The sequence below is a fragment of the Lissotriton helveticus genome, chromosome 12, assembly GCF_964261635.1.
Source record: "Lissotriton helveticus chromosome 12, aLisHel1.1, whole genome shotgun sequence".
NCBI lineage: Eukaryota > Metazoa > Chordata > Amphibia > Caudata > Salamandridae > Lissotriton > Lissotriton helveticus.
In genome coordinates, this window is record NC_136073.1 from 23,025,422 (window position 1) to 23,047,657 (window position 22,236).

Below are 22,236 nucleotides of genomic sequence, written 5' to 3' on the forward strand. Positions count from 1 at the left end.
TTGGTACGTTTTCTTCCCCTTTTTGTTTTCACCTCAGCTGAGAGATATGAGGAAGTTTCACGATCTGACTGCGGGCTTTTCCCTGTCTCAGGTTCCTTCTTATCAGTTTCCTCTGCAATATCTTGAAGTACGCTCTTTCCTCTCTTCCTGCGAGATACTACAGCCCCCACTGAGACCTTAGTTGCGCCTTTCCCTCTTAGTTTCCTAACTGACTCCGCAGCACTCATGTGTGCCTGAGTTTTGCGGAAAGAAGCGCAGCAAGCACCGCTTTCAAATCGTTCATTTACACACATACAAACATGGCGGCAGTCGGCTGACTGCAGCAGTGCTCCGCTCCTTCTCGTCCTCTGGATGCCGTGTTGTTTAATAGTTAGAGCGTGACTCACCAGCTCTTTAACTCTCAAATTTTTGTTTTTGAAACACCGATATACCGAGCCTTCGGTTTTTATGGCTTTTACTTGGTTTTCATGTGCACTTCGCTAAACTTACTGCTCGATGTGTCGAGCTGTTCTTGTCAGGTCCGGCGGTCTGGAGGCAGGACACGGCGGCTCCAGCAATCACGGCGGCGTACGAGGTAGTGAACGCCCAACACATTGCGAGCCCCCACCTGCGCTGCATCCGTGGAGGCGAGCCGCTGCTGAGTTGCACAAACTGAGACGCGTTCAAAGTCTCTACGGAATTGTACACACAAGCAGAGCCCCCTGTTTCTTGGGCATTGGATTTCTCGTTTTGCCAGCTGCTAAACCGCAAGGAAACATTGCTTTTCGATGCAAGGGCATTGCCTCAATAGATGGAACCTCCAAGTTAATTGCAGTAAGTGGAGTTTGTATGAGCCATCCTGAAGTTGTTCCGAATCATCCTTGTATGATTAAGACTCATCCTGAAGTTGTCGGGGAATCATTCCGATGTAATTAAGACTCATTCTGACGTTGACCTGAAATTATCCTGATTTAATTAAGACTCATCCTGAAGTTGTCCTGAAATCATCCAGGAGTAATTCACACTCATCCTGAAGTTGTCAATTAGTATTCCTTGAGTAGGAAATGATCATCACGCATTTTTTACTAAAGAAATCAGGAAACCATCCTAGAGTAGTTTTTGTGATGACTCTATCGAGTCATCTCATTAAAATATTTTCCCCTGTGGGCATACTTCAGGATGGCCTGGGATGACTTCCCCAGGTAATTGCAGGAATAGCCTGGCTGAAGTCATCAAATGACTTCAGAATCACTCCAGGATGATCTTCCTTTTTAGGTCTTGTCTCCGCTAGCGCATGCGCTAGAGCGAAGCGAGAGCTTATGTAGGCCCTTCAGAAATGCTCCGGAAAAGTGGATCACACACAGTGCATGTGCGACGGGCGCGCGCTCACCGTTTGGCAGCCTCCGGCCACGGACAATAGGAAAGCGATTTGATCTATATCACTGCCCTCTCCCACTCCCTCCTCCCACTTGCTCCTGCTGAGCCTCACAAAGTGGTTGCATCTCAGCCACAGACTTCCTGGCTCGCACGCCGATACTTTGTTGCAACATTCCTTTGCATTAAGCCTTTCTGCTTGAGCCGGCTGTTTTTTTGTCACCGTCCTTATCGTAAGTGGATCAAACAGCGCCACAGGAGAGGTTACAGCAGTTTTCGATAGAGAGGTTAATTTTATATTTGGAAATATGTTCCATGCACCACTGAAACAGTACTCATTCCAAATATGCAAATCTCTACAATTAATCGTTTGTATTGTTTGTTACTCCCTAGCACACGTTTAGTATTATAAATGGTTGTTAAGTACAAGTGTTTTCACAATTCAATTCATACAACATCAAAATAAATTTCTAAATCCTTTTGTTCAGGGTTTTGTCGTTGTTTATTGAAGGCCCCCGACCCCCGACTTTTTCAAGGCTATTCTCCGTTGCTGTAGTTCATTGTAGATTGAGGTGATACTTCCAACCCTCAATGGGGTTCTGGTGTTGATGTCGTTGTTCTTATTACTCAAGCTTCGTTGATGTGAACTCCAAATAATGGTTCACTCTCTGCAAGCTCTTAGTCGGTTTCTTCGCGGGATTAAGATTCGTCCCTTCTGCTTCGCGTTGTCTACATAGAAGTTGCTAACAGGGCAGTTCATTCTTTTCTGCTTTTCCCTGTTTCCGCCACACACTCCACTCCTTTGTGTCTCCTTTCTGGCCTCTTTCCTACTTAACTTTTCATCCTTTCTCCTTTAATCCCATTTCCACCTTCTCACAACCCCTTCGAGCACTGTTATCTTAACATTTGTGTTTCTCTCTGTCTTATGATGTCTGCCCTGCCACCATTTACTTCGGACACTCACACCTCCTCACCCTCACTCACCCTCACATACCCTCACTCACCCTCACACCCTCAGACTCACACTCCCTCACCCCCGCACTCACCCGCACCCCCTCACCCTCACAACCCTCTCACCCTCACTCACCCTCACCCTGACACACCCTCACCCTCCCCCACCCCCACCCCCCCTCACCCCCCCTCACATCCTCTCCCCCTCCCCACACCCTCACACCCCTTCACCCTCACACCCCCTCACCCTAACACAGCCCCTCACCCTCACACACCCTCACTCACCCTCTCACTCACCCCCTCACCCACCCTCTCACCCTCACACACCCTCTCACCCCCTCACCCTCACACCCCTTCACCCTCACACCCCCTCACACCCCCACACCCCCTCACACCCCCCTCACCCTCACTCACTCTCACACACCCTCACCCTCACCCTCACACCCCTCACCCCCTCTCAACCTCTCACCCTCACACCCCCTCACCCTCACACCCCCTCACCCTCTCACCCTCACCCCCTCACCCTCACACACCCTCAACCCTGTCACCCTCACACCCTCTTACCCTCACACCCCCTCACCCGCTCACCCTCACACCCCTCACACACCCTCTCACCCTCACTCACCCTCTCACTCACCCCCTCACCCACCCTCTCACCCTCACAACCCCTCACACCCCCTCACCCTCACACCCCTTCACCCTCACACCCCCTCACCCCCACACCCCCTCACCCCCCTCACCCTCACACCCACTCACTCTCACACCCCCTCACACCCCCTCACCCTCACACACCTTCACACAAGCCCTCACCCTCACACCCCCTCACCCTCACACACCCCCTCACCCTCACATCCCCTCACCCTCACACCCCCTCTCAACCTCTCACCCTCACACCCCCTCACACACCCCCTCATCCTCACACTCCCGCACACCCCCTCACCCTCACCCCCCCTCACCCCCTCACACCCCCTCACCCTTACACCCTCACCCCTGTCACCCTCACCCCCTCACCCTCACACCCCTCTCACCCTCACACCCCCCTCATCCTCACCCCCCCACACCCCCTCACCCTCACACCCTCACACCCCTCACCCCCCCTCACCCTCACCCCTGTCACCCTCAACCCCTCACACACCCTCACCCCTGTCACCCTGTCACCCTCACACCCCCAAACCCCCTCAACCTCCCTCACCCTCACCCCCCACCCTCACCCCCTCACCCTCACACCCCCTCACCCTCACACCCCCTCACCCTCACACCCTCTCACCCTCACACCCCCTCACCCTCACACCCTCTCACCCTCACACAACCTCACCCTCACAACCCCGCACCCTCACAACCCCGCACCCTCACACCTCCACACCCTCACACCCCCTCACCCTCACCCCCTCACACCCTCTCACACCCCTCACCCTCACCCCCATCACCCTAACCCCCGTCACCCTCACCCCATCACCCTCACCCTCACACCCCCTCACCCTCACACCCTCACACACACCCTCACACACCCCCTCACCCTCACACCCCCTCACCCTCACACCCACACACCCCCTCACCCTCACCCCCCTCACCCTCACACACCCTCACTCACCCTCACACCCCCTCACCCTCACAACCCTCTCACCCTCACACACCCTCACACCCCCTCACCCTCACACCCCCTCACACCCTCACCCTCACACCCCCTCACCCTCACACACCCTCACCAGCATAGCATAACATAGCATAGCATAACAAAACACAACATAGCATAACAAAAAAGCATAGGATAGCAGAACATGGCATAGCATAACAAAACAATGCATAGGAGAGCAAAAAAACATAGCATAGCATAACAAAACAAAACACAACATAGCAAAACACAACAAAGCATAGCATAGCATAACAAAACACAACAACACATACAATAGCACAACAAAACATAGCATAACAAAACAAAGCATAGCATAACATAACAAAGCATAACAAAACAAAACATAGTATAACAAAACATAGCATAGCATAATAAAACACAACAAAACATAGCAGAACAAAACATAGCATAACATAACAAAACATAGCATAACATAACAAAACAAAGCATAGCATAACAAAACATAGCAAAACACAACAAAGCATAGCATAACAAAACACACCAAAACATAGCATAACATAACAAAACATAGCAAAACACAACAAAGCATGGCATAACAAAACACACCAAAACATAGCATACATAACAAAAAATAGCATAGCAAAACATAGCATAGCATAACAAAACACAACAAAACATATCATAGCATAACAAAACACAACATAGCATAACAAAACAAAGCATAGCATAACAAAACATAGCATAACAAAGAATAGCATAGCATAACAAAACAGCATAACAAAACATAGGATAGCAAAACAAAGCATAGCCTAATAAAACACAACATAGCATATCATAGCATAACAAAACTTAGCATAGCATAACAAAGCATAGCATAGCAAAACACAACAAACCATAGCATAGCATAACAAAACACAACAAAACATAGCATAGCATAACAAAACAAAGCATAGAATAGCAAAACTAAACATAGCATAGTATAACAAAATAAACCATAGGCTAGCAAAACAAAACATAGCATAGCCTAACAAAACATAGCATAACAAAACATAGCATAACAAAACATAGCATAACAAAACACAACAACACATAGCATAACAAAACACAACAACACATAGCATAACAAAACATAGCAACACACAACAAAACATAGCATAGCTTAACAAAACACAACAAAACATAGCAAAACAAAACATATAATAGCATAGCAAAGCATAGCATAGCATACCAAACACAACAAAACATAGCATAGCATAGAATAACAAAACATAGCATAGCAAAACAAAGCATAGCATAATAAAACACAACAAAACATAGCATAGCATAACAAAACATAGCATAGCATAACAAAGCATAGCATAGCAAAACATAGCATAGCATAACTAAATCTAGCATAGCATCACAAAAAACAGAGCATAGCATAGCATAACAAATCAAAGCATATGATAGCAAAATATAGCATAGCATAACAAAACAAAACATAGGATAGCAAAACAAAACATAGCATAGCATACAGCATCACTCAGCACCACCACAGCATCATTCAGGGGCACCACAACATCACTATGCGCTACTACAGCATCACCAAACGCCACAGCATCACTCGTTGGCCACCACAGCATCACTCGTTCGCCACCACAACATCACTAAGCGCCACCACAGCATCAATCTGTGAAACCATTCAACAACAACTGGTTCAAATATGTTCTCTCAATGTTTCAAGCATTATTACAAATGTAACAAAAAGATGTTAATATTTCACTTCTGTTCTTAGATTTTCGTAACAATAAAATACACTGAACATAATCTTCACAAAAGTTATTTACAAAAGTTTAAGCTATTGCCATTATAAATTATAATAACTTTTATTTAAGTATTAATTATTTAAAAAAATTAAAAGCCATTGTTATTTGTAATATCAATACATGCAAGTCACGTAAATACAACACATATTGCATTACAAATGCTATAGGTGTCACATTTGCGAAAGTTATAACTATTGGCATTGTAAATGACAAAGCTATTAATGCCACTATTTTCAAAAACAAAACATAAATAAAAAATGTGTCATTAACAATACCAATAGCTCAAACTTTCCTAATGCGAGACCTAATACAATGCAAATGCTTGTTGACTTGGGAGGTCAGTAACTTTAGCCGTCAGCCCACATCCTCTCCCCGAAAAAATCCTTGTCCCTCGTGTAATGTAATCTGGTGTTCATTCATGTAAAACCCTGATATTTTAGGGACAAATCACCATATAAAACTGCCCAAAAATTGCTTGAAGAAAAACAAAGAAACAAGGAGTGACAAAGGCAAAGGAGTGACGCTAATTTTTGCCATCCATGGTAAGCATGCATATTTTGCAAGTCCTTTTGTTTTGGGACTCTGCTGACTCCATAGGGTCTGCTTTGGTAGGTTTGTTGTCACTCCTGACGTCCTATTGTTTCGCAGCGTCTCGATACAATAATATTGACATGACAGCTGGCCTATCTGTGAGGGCGTTAGCAGGCTTGCTACGTCAGTGCGCTTTACGTTCAGGCAGCCATCTTGAAAATATTTATTTCAACGCAGCTATAATTTGCCCCGTCATAAATTCCTAATCATATAGATAACAAAAACATTCGACTAATATTAGTGAAGTACCACATACGAGGTATGAGTTTATTAAAATTAAGAGATTATTTTATTCATTCAACTTTTGAAACATGTTTATAGATTTATATTTACACTGATATTTAGAATTAGGATATAATATTTAGTTCATTGTTAAAACCTGCATTTTTAAAGTTGCAGTGCCCGCCTACGCCCCGTTGTCCCGTTTCTCCTATCACACCGAAGCACTGTCTGAGTTTTCAAGATGGCGGCAAGCAGTTACAAAATGGGCGGTCACGCCATTTCCCAGCATGCCACGCTCCCTGGACCGGAAGCGCTCGGCCCCGGAAGTGCCTGGGAAGTGGATGGAGTATTTCGAAGATATCATCGGAAACAAGGGTACCACGGCCAGCCGCGTCGGAGGAGAGAAATACCTCGATCAGCAGCTTAAAGGTGCGCTTGGAGAACCGAGAGACGGGCCGCAGTGAGCTGCCGGGCCCTGGGCTCGTCATAGTTTAATAACGGGGGTTAGGAGCTACTGCAGTCCTGACAACTTTAAAATAAATGTCATTATATGAGTAGGACGGGTCTTTGTGGCGAGAACTGACTGCCTTGAGGCTTTTCTGCTCCTTCCCTCAACAACGTCCCTTAAACCCTAAAATAACTGTTAGAAAAAAACAGTAGGTTGCGCAGTTGGGGCCTAAATGGTTCTATTCCTTGTAAATCATCCCTGATGCCGTACGCCCAGTGCTTGACATGGAAAAATAGAAGTGCATATACTTTGTACCAGAGTACCTGCCTGTTTCTGAGAATTGCTTGTGCTTTCCAATTAAAAGGATAGCATTTCCTGGACAGTACCGGCCTATTTAAAGCACTGCATGCACCATGACATTCACTAAGCATATCATGCCTAAAAAATGATATCTCTCTTTATGACAGATCTGACTTGCGGTGGTACACACAAATATTTAAAAATATTGCAAGTGGGTTGGTGTTGGAATCCCTGAGGGGGGCAATACGGAGGGTGTTGGGAGTGAAGAAAATAGAGAGGAACGGGGTGCGGAGAAACGAACGAGGGAGAGAGCTTAACCGGGAGCCAGTGCGAGAAGTACAAAGGTTAAAGACAATGTGGTGTGAGAAGCATGCAAGTCACGTACGTTATGGAGAAGGAAGAAAGAAAAACACATTCAAATAAAACAACACAAGTGGAACGGGGCTGGAGGTAGAGAGTAAATGTGGGAGACAGCTGGAAAACACGCACTCTCGTGGAGTGCTTATAAAGTAGCACCTGAACAGTTAGCTTTTAAGGGACACATGCTTGAGGGGAGGGACAAATGCTTGAAAAGGAAGTAAAACTCGCACAAATGAGACTGAAAATAAAGCCAGCAAAGGGTGGGCTCTAGTCCACTTATCTGACAATGCTTCTCTTGGGATATTTCTATAAACCACAAGTTGACTCTTTTTTAAATAGATCCCCCCCCCCCCTCCCCAATTTCAATGGCTAACAGATTCCAGGTATTGTCAGGACTGGATGAGCAGGACTGACAACTAACTGGAACACTCCAAAAGGTGACTTCTATTGAGAAAGTTCTGTCCTGGAAACCAACACTAACTGTTAAAGATTTAAATGAATGTAAGACCACTTTTGTGAATGAAGAAACAGAGGTTAGCTTTTCAACTGATGATGACACTATTGCGGGGGTCAGAGCCAGAATGAACAACATTTCGAATAGTCCAGTTATTCATGCATCTGAGGAAATTAGGGTGATGATTGGCGACCCACATCTTATGCAAAACGATGGGACTGATATATGTAATGTTGATTGCATAAATAACAATAATATAGCTGAACCCTAGAGAATAGCAAGCCCAGGAAACGAAAATAATGTCACACTTGGTAAACGAAGTACTAAGAAATGCCAAACTGAGTTGAGATTAAGTTCATGGAACATTGCAGGGCTGAGAAGGAATCTGGGGGATGAGGTATGGCAGGAGTATATAGGCCAAAATGAAATAATTCTCCTCCAAGAAACGTGGATGGTTGAAATCCCACACAAGGTAGGTTAGTATGGCTGGGGGGGGGGGGTATGCGTCCGCCGGTCGACTTTTCGGCATTGCTGCCATGGAAAGGCATGCGGTTTCTGCTTTTGGGGGCCCATAGTGAAGTTTCAGGGTGTTGGGGGTGCACATGGGCGTACCCCCCTGCATTTGCATGCACAAGGTGGCAGGCACCACGCGGTGGCTGTCACGTTGTGCATGCAAATACACAACATGCGTTTTTTCCATTGCCGCGGGTGCTGCTTACAGCACCGCCCGCCGCATTGTAAAAAATGTGGGATGCACCCGCCAGTGTGGCAGGTGCATCCTAATTTGAATGGCAGGACCGCCGCACCTATTGCTGGCGGTCCCTTTTGCTGTTGCGGTCCGCTAGCCATCGTAATAGACCCCTTAGTCCGCTTACCCCTCAAAGTAGAATTTGTGTCTCCACTCATGTGACCCTCTAAAACGAGCATTGGCAAGGAATTGGCCTCACCTTTAAAACCCAGAGGCTTTGCCAGTGATCATTAGCCATGCTGCCCAGCATCCCTGATGCTATACAGAATGGCTAAGGAATTTTAAAATAAGTGTGACGCAGCCAGTCATAGCATTTTATCGGCCCTCGTACCATGCATTCCCCTACAAAACAATGCAGGTGCTTTTTAGGTTTCGTAACCTGGCGAGGGGCGAAGCCCCTCCCAGATCGAAATCTGTTGTTTTCAATAGTGAGGTTAGGACAGCCTCTGTTTCCAATTGGCTAGCTCCATAAATGGAGGCTAGCCATTGGGAGACAGAGGCTGTCAATCGCGGTTTCTCACGAAAACGCGATTCGGGGGCGTTTCTGGTGCTTTTTTTAAGCCCCGCCCCTTTGTCCCGGGCCGCGCTGCGATTGGCTGCCGGCCCGGGACACCCCCGTGACGTCATTCCCGGGCCGCGCTGTGATTGGCTGCCGGCCCGGGACACCCCCGTGACGTCAGCCAATCACAGCGCGGCCCGGGACCTGACTTGTTATTATTTTGGGATAGACCTTCTACCGCTTATTGCAGGTTGGCGCTGGTACCGTCCTTTCCCATTAAGAGCTCCTGTAAGCAGCCGCGTAGCTAGGGGGGGGCGGTCCGCCCCAGGCGGCACCTTATCTGAGGCGGCCGCGGCCCGTGGGCGGGCCGGCACGCTCACTGTGACTGGAGAGGGGAGGCCGGAGGCCCGGCCCGTTGCGGCCTGCTGCCTGTGAGTCAGTGACCTTGACCTGCTCAGCTGTGCTGTAGTGTGCCTGTGACTAGGGCGGCCGCGGCGCGCGGTGACCCCGGTGGCCAGGCGGTGCTCACTCAGGCTCAGCTCTGCTTAAGTTTGCATTACAGTCAGACAGTCAGTGTACACCGTCGACATGCAGATGCGATGGAGCGAGTCATGGAGATGGAGAACATATCAGCAAGCACGGGCCGGCACCGATCACGAGCGACGTCTGACGTCATCATGATCCATCATGTTTATCTCAGACTCAGAGAGTACAGGGCGGCAGGCCCCCACCACGTACCACCTCCCTCCCAGTCCCAGACTTGCTCACAGGGCCGTCAATTAGGTAGTGTGCGCGGTGCGCACAGCCGCAACCAATGATGACGGCCCTGTAACACTTTGGGCCAGCCCTCGCTCTCGCCGCCGCACTGGTGGTGACGCGTTACGCGCGGCGCGCAGTGCACGCCGCCCCCTTCCATCGTGTCGAGCCTCGAGGTCCGGGTGTGGAGACCGAGACCAGTCCTCCAGCACCATCCATTCTTCTTTCTTGCCACGTAACGACCGTTGTTGCCTTGCCTGCCCTGGCCCTGCTACAGGAGGCGGCCCACTGACTCGCAGGTACTTTCTTCCTCTTCATTTTGCTGCTATTTGATACCCTACCCTGTGTCCCTTTCTCCCGTGGTAGCGTTTTGTTTCTATCCAATACCTTTAAAAAAAATGATTGTATCATCTCAAAATCCAGGCACCTGTAGGAGGAGATGCATCCAGTCAACATCTGGAAAGCGCAGCACCGTCGGATTCTCCACAGGCCGCTGCCCTCTGTGACGTAGCAAGAGTGACATGGCTTTAGCGCGCAAGAAAGGGACGTGGTATCCTTGCCCCCTGATTGTTAGTAGAATAAAGCCCTATTTAGGGTGCATTGAGAAACTAAAACTGAAGGTCCTGGTGCCACTGCACCAGCCGCACTCAAGATAGCTAAGCCCTAGGTCAACTCAGCAGGGCAACTGCAGAGGCCGTCAAGTGTGGCTGACTCAGCCCCAGCCCTTCTGGTAGCCTAGTAGCAGTGCCTAAGCAGTTGGGCTTGTGACGTCGTCCAACAGCGCTGCTGATCTGCCCTTAAAAAGCAGAAAGCCGAAGAAGGCTGTTTGACAGCGACTCTGTGAAATACCGGAAGTGCCTGGTGCCCCCGAAAAGCAAATTAACTTAGGCTTAGGCTGTCCAGCGTCAGTTTTGGATTGGCATTTGTGGCAGTTTGGCAAAGCCAAAAGGGCCAGCTTGAAAGGACCAACGTGTGGCCCGTTTTTGTGTGCCATCACTGCCTACAGGATACAAGAACACGACCCACTCACTGCCAGTTCAACAGGGTACCCAGCATGGACCCAGAAGGGCCGAATCCACCCGCGGGCTGTCTTTCCACTCACCCTGTAGTTGCTTTGTGCGTTGGTTCATTTTATGTGACTATAATGAAAATCTAGCATGGAATCGGCGCTCTCGGACACCCACGTTCGGGCAGAGAAGTCAATTGTCGCTGGCATATAACTGACCCTACCCAGCCCAACAGGCCTCCAAGAGCTGCCCTGTTGTTTCCTCCTAGTGCTACAGTAGTAGGAGTACAGTACTGGGCTGTGGCGGTGGGTCAGGTGGCTCTGGGCGCCTGCGCCGGGCGGCACTCTCTCTGTGCGACTGGAAGCCCCTGCTGCCATCAAGGTCAGAGGTCGACTCGTCACGCACAACTTGATTGGGGTGAGCTCTGAGCTGGTGAGACAGAGAGAGTCGGATCGATCGCAACTTCGCGCAAGTGAGTGAGTCTGAGTCAGTCGAGACTGTCGAGTCCATGATGAGTCATTGAGATGGATCATGGGGGCGGCACCGTGACCGTGCACGGCAGGCCGCAGACAGTCGACATACCAGGGTGGTGGTGGTGGGCTGTGATTGTGCTTGCTTTCAATGAAAACTGATAAGCTGACTATCACTGTTCCAGTAACACAGCAGCACCGAGCCTACAGACTAAGAAATCATGGCACAGACAGCCCAAGGAAATCAGGCCTGGCTCGACAGAGTGTGGAAATAGAATGTGGTGCCTATTTTGAGGTGGCAGAATAGCGGGTGTGCAAGGGCTTTAGAGCTGATGAACTTAGAAGAATATTTCAAAATGTGGGGCTTGTGTCAGAGTTTGCCTCTTCAGGAGTAGGTGAGCGCCCTTTTAGATGTAACATGGAGACAGGAGAACAGTCTGTGGAAGATGGAAGCTTATGAGGGACAGAGCTGGGGTGTGTGGTAAGCAGACTTTGAATCATTATATGTATTATATCATTATTTCATTGTTTGTGATTCAAAGTGTTTTCAGCAACGTTCTAGATTTAGTTCTTTTACACAATTCTGGCCTAGTTCGAGAACACCAGCATGACTCATATTCGAGCTGTTGGATTGTATGCTGTGTTGAGTAACACCGTTATTTGCGGCGTGCTGGGTAGTTAGACCCAGCTGCTAGGGAACAAACAGAACGAGGAGAAATATATTGTAAGCCTTTGAATATATAAAGAGACAGGCTGAGCCAGCATGTCAGCTGTTGGCGAGATAACCTTTCTGCTGCAGAGGTGCCTTGTAAAACAAGCTGCCGTCTGCCTGCTTTTAGGGTAAATTGGATTGTTGAGTCAGCAGGTTGTCAGCTGTAGACTTCCGAGTAACTAATGAGGCGACCATGGTAATGCACAATATGCTCGCAACAGACCGCGCATGCATTGTTTAGTAAGCTTGACCCAATCATCTTCCCAAGCAAAACTCCAAACGGAATTAAAGGAATAAATAACTTCTCAAATTCTCCGGAACTTTGAGTCGCATGAAATGTGTCAGTCATTAACAGATAAGGGAAGGAAATATTTGTTGTTAACTAGTGAGTTGCTGAGATCAGTACATGGATCTTTCTACATGTAACTACACATTTTAAAGAACAAAACTGGCTTTGGACCTGACGCATTAAAAAGCTGAAAATATGTTCGAAAGAAATTACAAGCAGCCCATTGGGAGATTCATGTCTATTGTACTTTCCACATTTTTTTGCAGCAGGAACAGGACAGAATGGGGCCCAAATACTGAAAAGAGGGCAGTTGTGATATTGTGACCATGTAGTATGCTCTACCTCCACCCTCTGACTTGTCCCAAACCTCATTTTACTTCTATGATCTCCCAAATAACCATTTCTAGACTCTTCCCTCTTCTATCCTTCCTTTTTCATAGCTCTAACTTTTGCAAAGGCGAAACCGTTGCATTGTAAATGCTTGTTTTTTTTTGTTAGTTACCATGTTGGATCGGTAATTAAAAAGAAAAAAAAACAGCAAGCATGGGGATGGCAAGGAGACATACACAAGGGAGACAACTGGAAAACACACACAGTCTCATGGAGTGCATAATCAAAAAGAATGAAGTACTGCTTAAAAAACAAGCAGTGGAAGGACATAAGTAATACATCCATGCTTGAGGGGAAGGACTAATGCGCAAAGAAAAAGGAAAGCTCACACGATCTAGTGAGTAAGAAGCAAGCAAATGAGAATGGCTGTAAAACTAACCAGTGGTAAGCAGTGGGTGGGCTGGGATCCCACTGAAAAGTAATGTCTCACAACAGCGCATATGCCGTCTAGTAGGCGAGGTCAAAAAATCAGACTATGCATTCGCAAAAAAAAGTGTGCCATCCTCTACATATCCTCAGGGTGGGACTGTTTTTTACCTTTTCTTTTGGACCTTTGAGAAAACCAATGAGGATTTTTTTCGTATATTTTTTTCAATGCCGTTAAATGTTCAGGTAGTGAAAACATCTTTGAAGTGATGCGAACTGGCAAATCAATGGGCCACATAACCTAATGCCCCTAATTTCTGTGTATCTGGCTTGGCCACTTATTGTGCAACGTGAGTCTGCACTCCTTTTCCTTGTTAGGATGTAAACTCGAGCAGTTTATTATTAAATTTTATTTGTTTGATTACTTAAAATCTTACAAAAAGCAGGTAAAACATTTGCAGTTATAAAAATGCTAAAAACTATCCATATGTTCAAATAATTTTCATCAATCTGAGCAGTTGGTGGGTGTTACATGAGACAGCCAATCACTGATTCAATGAGGTGTATACTTTTATATGAGTTGGTTGATCATCCTTGGCATAAGCCTTTATTAGATCGATTTAATTCCTCTGCTATAGCAGTGTTTAATGATAACGTTCTTAATTTTCTCTACTGTAGTGTCCCCCTTTTTGTTGATTTCAAGCAGGAAAGTTTGAATATTTGTTGCAGCACCCATACTTAATAAGATGTCAGGGCAATACTCAATAAACTTTGTCTCTGACTTTGTTAAACCTATCTTTTATCAATCCTTTTTTTTGTTCAGGAAAGAAGATTGGAAAACCAATGCACCCTGCCAGGTGGACAAATACGTTGCCTAAAACAGTAAGGCAGCATGAGCAGTTCATCGCCAAGAAGAGGAAAGAGATTGAAGCCAAACTTCAGCAAGAAGCAAAGCAGCGGGCTCAGGCGAACCAGCAACTTCTCCTTAGTAGACAGGCATCTGCTTCCAAGGCCGCACGGTAAGTTTCTTCTCTTCATATTAAAGATCCTATAAGTAGTGGCTGGAACTAAATATCTGGCTTGCAGCTATTCTAGTTGGGCTATCATCTCGTTTTAGACCACAGTGTCAATTAGGACAGCTTCCAGCAACGATATTCTTTTAAGATATTATTTAGTCTTGAAGGATCTTTTGAAAATGGTCTTTTGCTGCCCTATTAGTAATAGTGAGGTGGGGCAGGGTGGCGTGATATCAGTTAGAGGTTTGCAGTGAACAAACGGAGAAGCACATCAGTGGAGCTAGTTCTAAGACATTTGCATCACAGTTTTAAATTGGCGTTGAATTAAGTATTGTACCATTGTAGCTGCTGTAATATGGGTAAGGCAGATTAGTGGGTGTTTCTGGCTGTATTGAAAGAATTTGATATATATGTATAGACGTATTTATGTGTGTGTGTGTAGAAGCGTCCACTAAGACAGCGGTCGGAGCTCCTCACACAGCATCCACTTATTTAAATATGGACAGCACCAAGGTGAAATGGCCTACGCGTTTCAGCCGTAGCCTATGACAGGGTCATAGAGAAAGGGGCAAAAGCCTCCATCCACACCTCAACAAAAACTTTATTTACACAAATGAGACACGACCCAGTTCCATATAATAAATCATTCAAATTTAAACTCCCATCCACATAGGTTTATGCAGCAATCCATTCATACAGAAAAATACACATATCCCATTTTCAAATGTTTTAATTTCTATGATTTTTCATTTATGTAAGTCGAGTAAAGCGAGAAAGAAAAGATTTGAGAGAGAGAAGGGAAATAGTAAAGTACCCTATTCCTATAAAGAGCAACATACGTCATTCTAGTCCATCGTGCTCTTTCATAATTTCTTCAATAGTTTCAATTTTCCTCTCTTAATTCAAAGTGCATAAATGTTCATACCCACATTTTTTACATTTTATTTTAAACTCAACACAGCTAGGAGCTCAGCAAAATCCCTCTCTATTATCCAGGAGCGCAATGAAGGAGACATTCAAACATTTCCTTTCGATCACAGCCCCTAAAGTCCAGTTGTTTCCATTGATTATCAAGCAGATAGTTTATATCAATTACTGTAATAGTTGCCCTTGAGGTTTATAAAGTGCATTATGAAATATCTCACTAAAGTGCAAATGCTCGGCCTTATGTGTCACTTCCCACAGTACAATAATTGCATTTTGCCTAATCTGAACTACATATTATGCCATACATGAGCTGCTCTTATGCCGTTGACTTACTGCACCCAATAATGGCCACAATTGGCCTATATAGTATAAAAAAAGTCACGTGCAGTGAAAACGTCTACCCTTCGAAATAGTAAGGAAGTAGATAGTACAGTAACTTCCTGAAGCCTATTAAAGTGCATTAGTGCCAGAACAAACGGAAGGGATTATATCTTCTCTCTCACTGTAAAGTGTTAAAGTGATCATGAATTCTACAAATTCTCCATCGTCCTACATAGCACAAGGCTCGTAAATGGAAAATATTGCACCAAATGTTGTATTCCAATGTCGGTGTGGGACCTACCACCGTCGGAATTCAATAAAGTGCTGTGTGCCATATATTTCCCACAACGGTTGAGAAAGTGTAAAATGCAAAATATGGCAGCTTCTTGAATTCATTGAAGTGCAATGTGCAAAAAGAAAAACATCAGAGTAAAAAAAAAGTGTGTGTATGTATCACACAACTGCTGTTATCACGGTGTAGTTATGGTTCAGCCATACTTTCCCTTAATAAGGCATGGTATTTCGGATTTGCCTACAACTTTGTCATCAAATTTGGCAATCATTCCGCATAGCCACCTATGATCTTGCATGACACATTTCGTACACTTTAAAGGGGAGGGATGGCATGTGAAAACAGAAGTTTTTCCCTTTTTAGTGCCCCAGGGAAATTTTGCTTACACCTGCATCCAAAACTACTCAGCGAATTTACTCCAGACTTGGCCCGAAAGTAGAAACTAATTCGAAAACTATCCTTTAGTTGCACTCGTATACATCTTGACCGTTTGACCAGCGGCCCTAAAAGTAAAAAAAAAAAAAGGGGGATATGGACCCCTGTGGACGAGGGTTTCCCCCCCCCCCCCGCCCCCCATTATTTTCTTTTTCAAGTCTACTAAACCAAAGTCTGATCCGTGGTTCCAAGAGATCCAATTGACTGGCTGCAAGAAAAAACACCATTACAGCACGCTGGCACAGTCCCCATGTCGTACAAAATAATTTAAAAGGCTTTAAACTCCCCCACACCCTCCAATAGTTTATAGTTAAAGAAAATGCATTTGCTGGTGTTCCGGACTTCAGACTCTGGGTGCGATTTTAGATGTTTGGTGCCCTAGATACCAAAAATAGCCCAGACCCTGCCGCATTGAAAATTAGCACCCTAGCTCAGGGCTCGGAAAATCATTAAAAATACAGTAGACCTGCAGGTCTAGTATCCTACAAAATCTCCTCGACCTAACTGAAATGCTCTTGACCTCTGACTCTGAAAGATGAGCAAATGTGACAACTTAACAAGATTTAAAAGCATTTTTATTGCTCATTTACTTTGTGAGCAATAAAGATACCTTTAAATCTTGCTATCTTGTCACATTTCCTCTGCTTTCAGAGGCAGAGGTCAAGTTTCAGTTTGTATTCCTACTCGCCAAAAAGGGCGAGTAGGACCTAAAAATAGCTGGTCCTGAATTAATCTGACTCGCAAATGCGAGCGGTCAAGTGAATTTTTCGAGCCCTGTAGCTACACGGCTCTTTCAGAGAATTCAAGCCCATTGCACTATTCTAGGTTCAGAAAATAGTCCAGGGACAATACCTGCTGTGCATTATCAAAGGATGTGCTCATCAGGAGATGGTTGCAGCGCCTGGCTTGGCTCCTCCTCCAACATGGACTCTTCATTATCTGCATAAGCAAATATGCCCCATCAATATTTAGGTCCATTCTTAGATATTGTAAGTGGTGGGGAAGCCATACAGAGTACATCGGCTGGAAATTCGACAACTGGATTTACCCAGCACCATGATGGCTTCTCTCAAACCAGAAGTGTGTGGTATCAATCTACTCCTCTCAATAAACCCACACTGATGCCATTTGGGATTTATTTAACCATGTACTCAGAGGACACCTCAGAGGTGCTCCCTGAAAACCTTCCAACCCTGGTTTGGTCACAGACTGACTGTAGACAGCCTGCCACCACCATACATGTTTCTGGACCTCTGCGTCGAGAGCCTCTGCTCTCTGGGTTTTGGAACCAATGCACAACCTGGGCGGAGATGTCACACTTCCTCCCCCAGGATGGGCACGGTGCTCGAGAGGGAAGCTTCAAAGGTTTGCCCCCTTTGAAATGCAACCCCCATTCCACCGCTGCTGCTAGCAGCAGATAGCAGCCACCAAGTTTACATGCCCACTTTGAGCAAGAAAACCTAGAATAGGAGGTGTACCCACCTCTGCCAACTCCACTGTTAAGGTGAAGAAGGCCAGGTGAAGTACACCTTTCAGTCCATGCTATCTTGAAGATTGGGGGACTCCTCCAGTAAGGGCTAGGACTATACCCCCTCCCACAGGAGGGTGGCATACTTCAGTGTGTAGTCACCCTAGGTAAGGTGCCCATTTGCCCTACCTGACACTACCTTAAAAGGACCCTATATGTATTATTTAGATGGCTCCCCCAGACCCTGAAACTAGTTCCACTTGACCTAAGAAGAAAAAGATGCAGTGCAGAAGAAGACTTGCGATCCCTACTGACTTGGTCCCAGCTTTACCGGCTTGTTTGCAGCCCTTGAAAATCATACAAATAAACGGATTTCCAGCAGTCAGCGACCTCCACAAACTCTGGGAGGACTTTCTGCTTCTGAAGAAGACCAGAACTCGTGAGGACAGCACCACTGTTCACAAAGAAAACAACACCAAGGACTCTGCTGCCCTCCGGATACGCAATACTTGACCACTCTGCACCCGACGCCTCTGGCCTGTGTCCAGGTGGCCCACCGATCTAGAAACGGTTCCTCGGTGATCCTGATTCCAAGTCCAGAGTTGGTTGACCCCTCCTGGACTCCGCAACTACATCTGCATTGTGAATCCAGTGACTCCCCCCACGACCGGCTCCGGTAAGAAGAATCCAGCATCAAAGGACTAAAAATGAAAGTGTGTCCTCATTTAACGTAACTGGTGCTATGTAAAGCGCTCTGTTACCTGATTCGGTTCGGGTCTAGTTCGCGCTATATAAAACTGCAAAAAAAAAAAAAAAAGGACACCCCTGCACCCGAAGCCCCTGGGCCATGGGCAGCTCAACGGTGCACCTATGACCCACCTCAACTTACCTCTTCCGTCAGTGGTTTTTTTTTCATGGAGCCTCTGGCCAACGTCTGCAGCTAGTTTGTCCAACTGAGTGTCTCCATTGAAAAACATTTGGCCCGCGATATATCTTAGTACCCTGCACCCGGCAGCCCCTGTGCCGTTGGTGGTATATGTTTGGTGCTGCCGCCTGTCTCCTCTATGCTTTTTTTTTTTTTTTTTTTTTTTTTGTTCCTCATCTCAACCATGGCTGGCCCATAAGTACCTTGGGCTCAAAAAAAAGGTGTGACCTGGAGAAAGACTTGCTGTCTCAGTGCATGACTGGTAGGGGTCAATGATTATGAAGAAGTGCCAAGACCCTACAGACAAGTTAGTTTCATCCTTAGTCACAGACCTTTATGTACTCTTAGGACGGAGCTTGCCATTAGCCAAATTACACCACTGCTTATACCACAGATTGACCTTAATTATAGAGGTCAGATATGAATAAACAAAAAGGAGTATGACATGGCTTCATAATCATTGGAACTGGGGGAAAAAAAAAAAAAAAAAAAAAAAAAAACCCCAGTTACAAATTATTGAGACCAATCGAGTTTTAGCCAGAAGGCTCTTCTTTCTGGTTTTTCTCCTCTTGAAAGCTCTAGTTTTGATATAGAGAGCATAGATGAGCTCCAATCTTGTAGTGTCGGGGGGGAGGCCTCTTTCCAACGCTTACAAATCTCACGTCGAGCTACCAACATTGAATAAAACACAAGATTGTTATTTGCGGTGCGTTTTTTATCCTGTATTCCAAAAATTATCAGTCCTAGGTCTATATTCACAGTGATGCCTATAGAAGATGTTAATTTGTTGCTTATTGATTGCCAATAGGATGATAGATGAGGGCAATCATAAAACATATGGGCGTCAGAAGCAGCAACTAGACCACACCGTGGGCAAGCTACTGGTATACCAGATGAAAATTTTGACAGCCTTTGAGGGGAATAGTACGCCCTGTGAAGGGTAAACAAGTGGTTTCTTCGCAGCCAGGCTGGTTTGACAATATCCCATAACACAGTAAAGGATATCTTCCATAGTTCGTTCATATTTAATGTCGGCAGAAGAGAACCCCAAAGTTGATCTGGAAGGTGGAATACTCCGTCTATTTCCTCTAGGATTAAATTATAGAAATGGGAAACCTCTTTAGTTTTTAGGGTATTGTCCAGTAGTGAAGATTCTAGTTGACTGCTGCCTCCCAGTAATGCTTTTGGACGACGAGTGGTGTCAGAATTTTGTGCATTCGCCCAACTAGAGATCTGGAGAAATTTAAGCCTTGATAGATTGGGGCCTACTTTTCTCACTAAGTGTTCCCAGGAAAACATTTCCCCTTCAAAAAAGAGATCTCCCCAAGTTATGATACCAGCTTCTTTTAGCGGGCTTATCAAGGCATCTTTAGTCCACTCAGGTGGGTCCGGAAGGTCCCATATAGGAGAACTGTTTGAAAAGTATCCTATTTTGGTAGTTGTTCTAAGATTATACCAAGTTCTCGCTAGGCCCTGTAGTATCTTCAACTTTATCTTCTTAAAAAATTTTGGATCCCCAAACTTGAACAAAAATCCCACCTGATTTAAGCCTTCAAATTTTAATAATGTTGAAAACATCAGGCCGATACCCTGGTCAGCTGGAGTTTTAAATAAAATTCGAGCATGTGTCATCTGAAACGCCCAGGCGTAAATTTGAATATCAGGGCCAGCCAAGCCTCCCTTCTCCCTACGACGCCTTAATTTATTCCAAGAAATTCTTGCTAGCTTGTTCCTCCATATAAATGAGGTGATATCACTCTGCATCTTAGCTATCATTTTCTTTTCAAAGTAAAGTGGTAAACTATTGAAAATAAAGGTCAACTTGGGTAGAATGGACATCTTGACCAAATTTGATCGACCTAAGAGAGTCAAAGGAAGATGACTCCAAGAATTCATTGAATTCCTGCAGTTTTTGGCTACCTGAGCAAAATTTGTATGGGCGATCTGATTGATGTCTTTTAAAATTTGTATTCCCAAATATCTCATACTATCGCAAGGCTGTACTGGAAGTAGCGTATTATTAATATTCCATGTCATAATTTCGGTCTTTGTGGCATTAATTTCGTAACCAGAAATATTGCCGAATTCTTGTGCCAGATTAATAACTGACGGAAAAGCTGATTTGATATCAGATGTTAGGATCATAAGATCGTCAGCGTATAAAGATACTTTTTTTCCCAGTCACTGTATCTAAATGGAGTAATGTTACTATCTTCACGGATTAATTGGGCGAATGGCTCCATATAGATATCAAAAAGTAAAGGCGAAAGCGGACAGCCCTGCCGGGTTCCTCTTGTAATAGCGAAAGGTTCCGATAGTGCACCATTTACCAAAACCGAGGCTGAAGGTTCGTGGTACAGTAGTTCCACCGCTCTACGAAAAGCTCGGCCCACCCCAAATTTATCCAAGGCCCCCGACAGGTATTTCCAATTAACCCTGTCGAAGGCCTTGGCTGCGTCCAAGGTGAGAATGGCCAAGGGCAATGATGAAGTAGTTGCCATATCTATTGCACCTATTAGGTCATAAATTAACTCATAAAGTTGACGACCCTTTACAAAGCCCTTTTGGTTAGGATGTAAAATTAAAGGAGCTACCTGTCCCAATCGTTTGGCTAGTATTGATGCAAAAATTTTATAGTCCGCATTGAGAACTGAAATTGGGCGATATGACCCACATGCTGTAGCTATTTTGCCTGGTTTCAAAATTAACGTAATGGAAGCTTTGCTCCACGATGTAGGAGGTAAATCTCCTTCTACCAGAATCAAGTTAAATAGCGTGGTAAGAAAAGGGGCAATATCGGATGCAATATATTTATAAATCTCGACCGGAAGACCATCCGGGCCTGCCGCCTTACCAGATTTAGTATTTACTATTGCTGATAATACCTCCTCCATCGTAATTGGGTGGTCTAATAGGTTCGCCTGTTCTTCATAAAGTGTTGGTAAGGTAATTTTGTTAAGCCAGTTTTCTACTTCAGTAGAGGTAATATTGTTATCCTCTCTATAAATTGTCTGGAAAAAATCTTTGAAAGCTGACCTTATTTCAGGATCCGAGGATGCTGTTCCAGAATCCGATATTATAGAGCCAATGTTATTACGTGTTTGATCTGTTCTGGACTTCCAGGCTAATAGTTTGCCTGCCCCTTCACCAAATTCAAAATTTGCTAATTTACTAGCTTCCCACCTCTGCAAGATACGCTGATTTAATAGAGAAGCCAATTGTCCTTTAAGTTTCGTAAGCTCATCCTGTTTAGTCAGTATAACATGATCTGGACAATTATTTAAGTTTTCCAGATCTAATTGAGCTTTTAGTATATTAGTCTCTATCAGTGTAACCTCTTGTGTGTATTGTTTCTTACGATATGAGGTTTTATTCTTGATGATCCCTCTCAAAAAGCATTTAAAAGCATCCCATACTAAACTAGATGCCGCCGTACCAATGTTAATTTTAAAGAATTCCTGCGTCTCCACCTTTAAGTAGTCCAGATCCTCAGGAGAAGTAAGAAAGGATCTGTCGATTTTCCATGACCTTGTCAAG

The 22,236-nt window shown here is 45.2% G+C and overlaps 1 protein-coding gene across 1 annotated transcript in view; it reads left to right on the top strand.

Annotated features, from left to right (window-relative positions):
- The first annotated feature begins 6,823 nt into the window (after window positions 1–6,823).
- The window catches only part of SUGP1 (SURP and G-patch domain containing 1), a 117,375-nt gene continuing 101,962 nt past the window's right edge, over window positions 6,824–22,236 (top strand). The window contains exons 1-2 of the mRNA XM_078670808.1: window positions 6,824–6,945; window positions 14,139–14,334. Of these exons, the coding sequence (XP_078526934.1) occupies window positions 6,858–6,945; window positions 14,139–14,334 (284 nt within the window). The 5' untranslated portion in view covers window positions 6,824–6,857. The remainder of the gene's footprint in view (window positions 6,946–14,138; window positions 14,335–22,236) is intronic.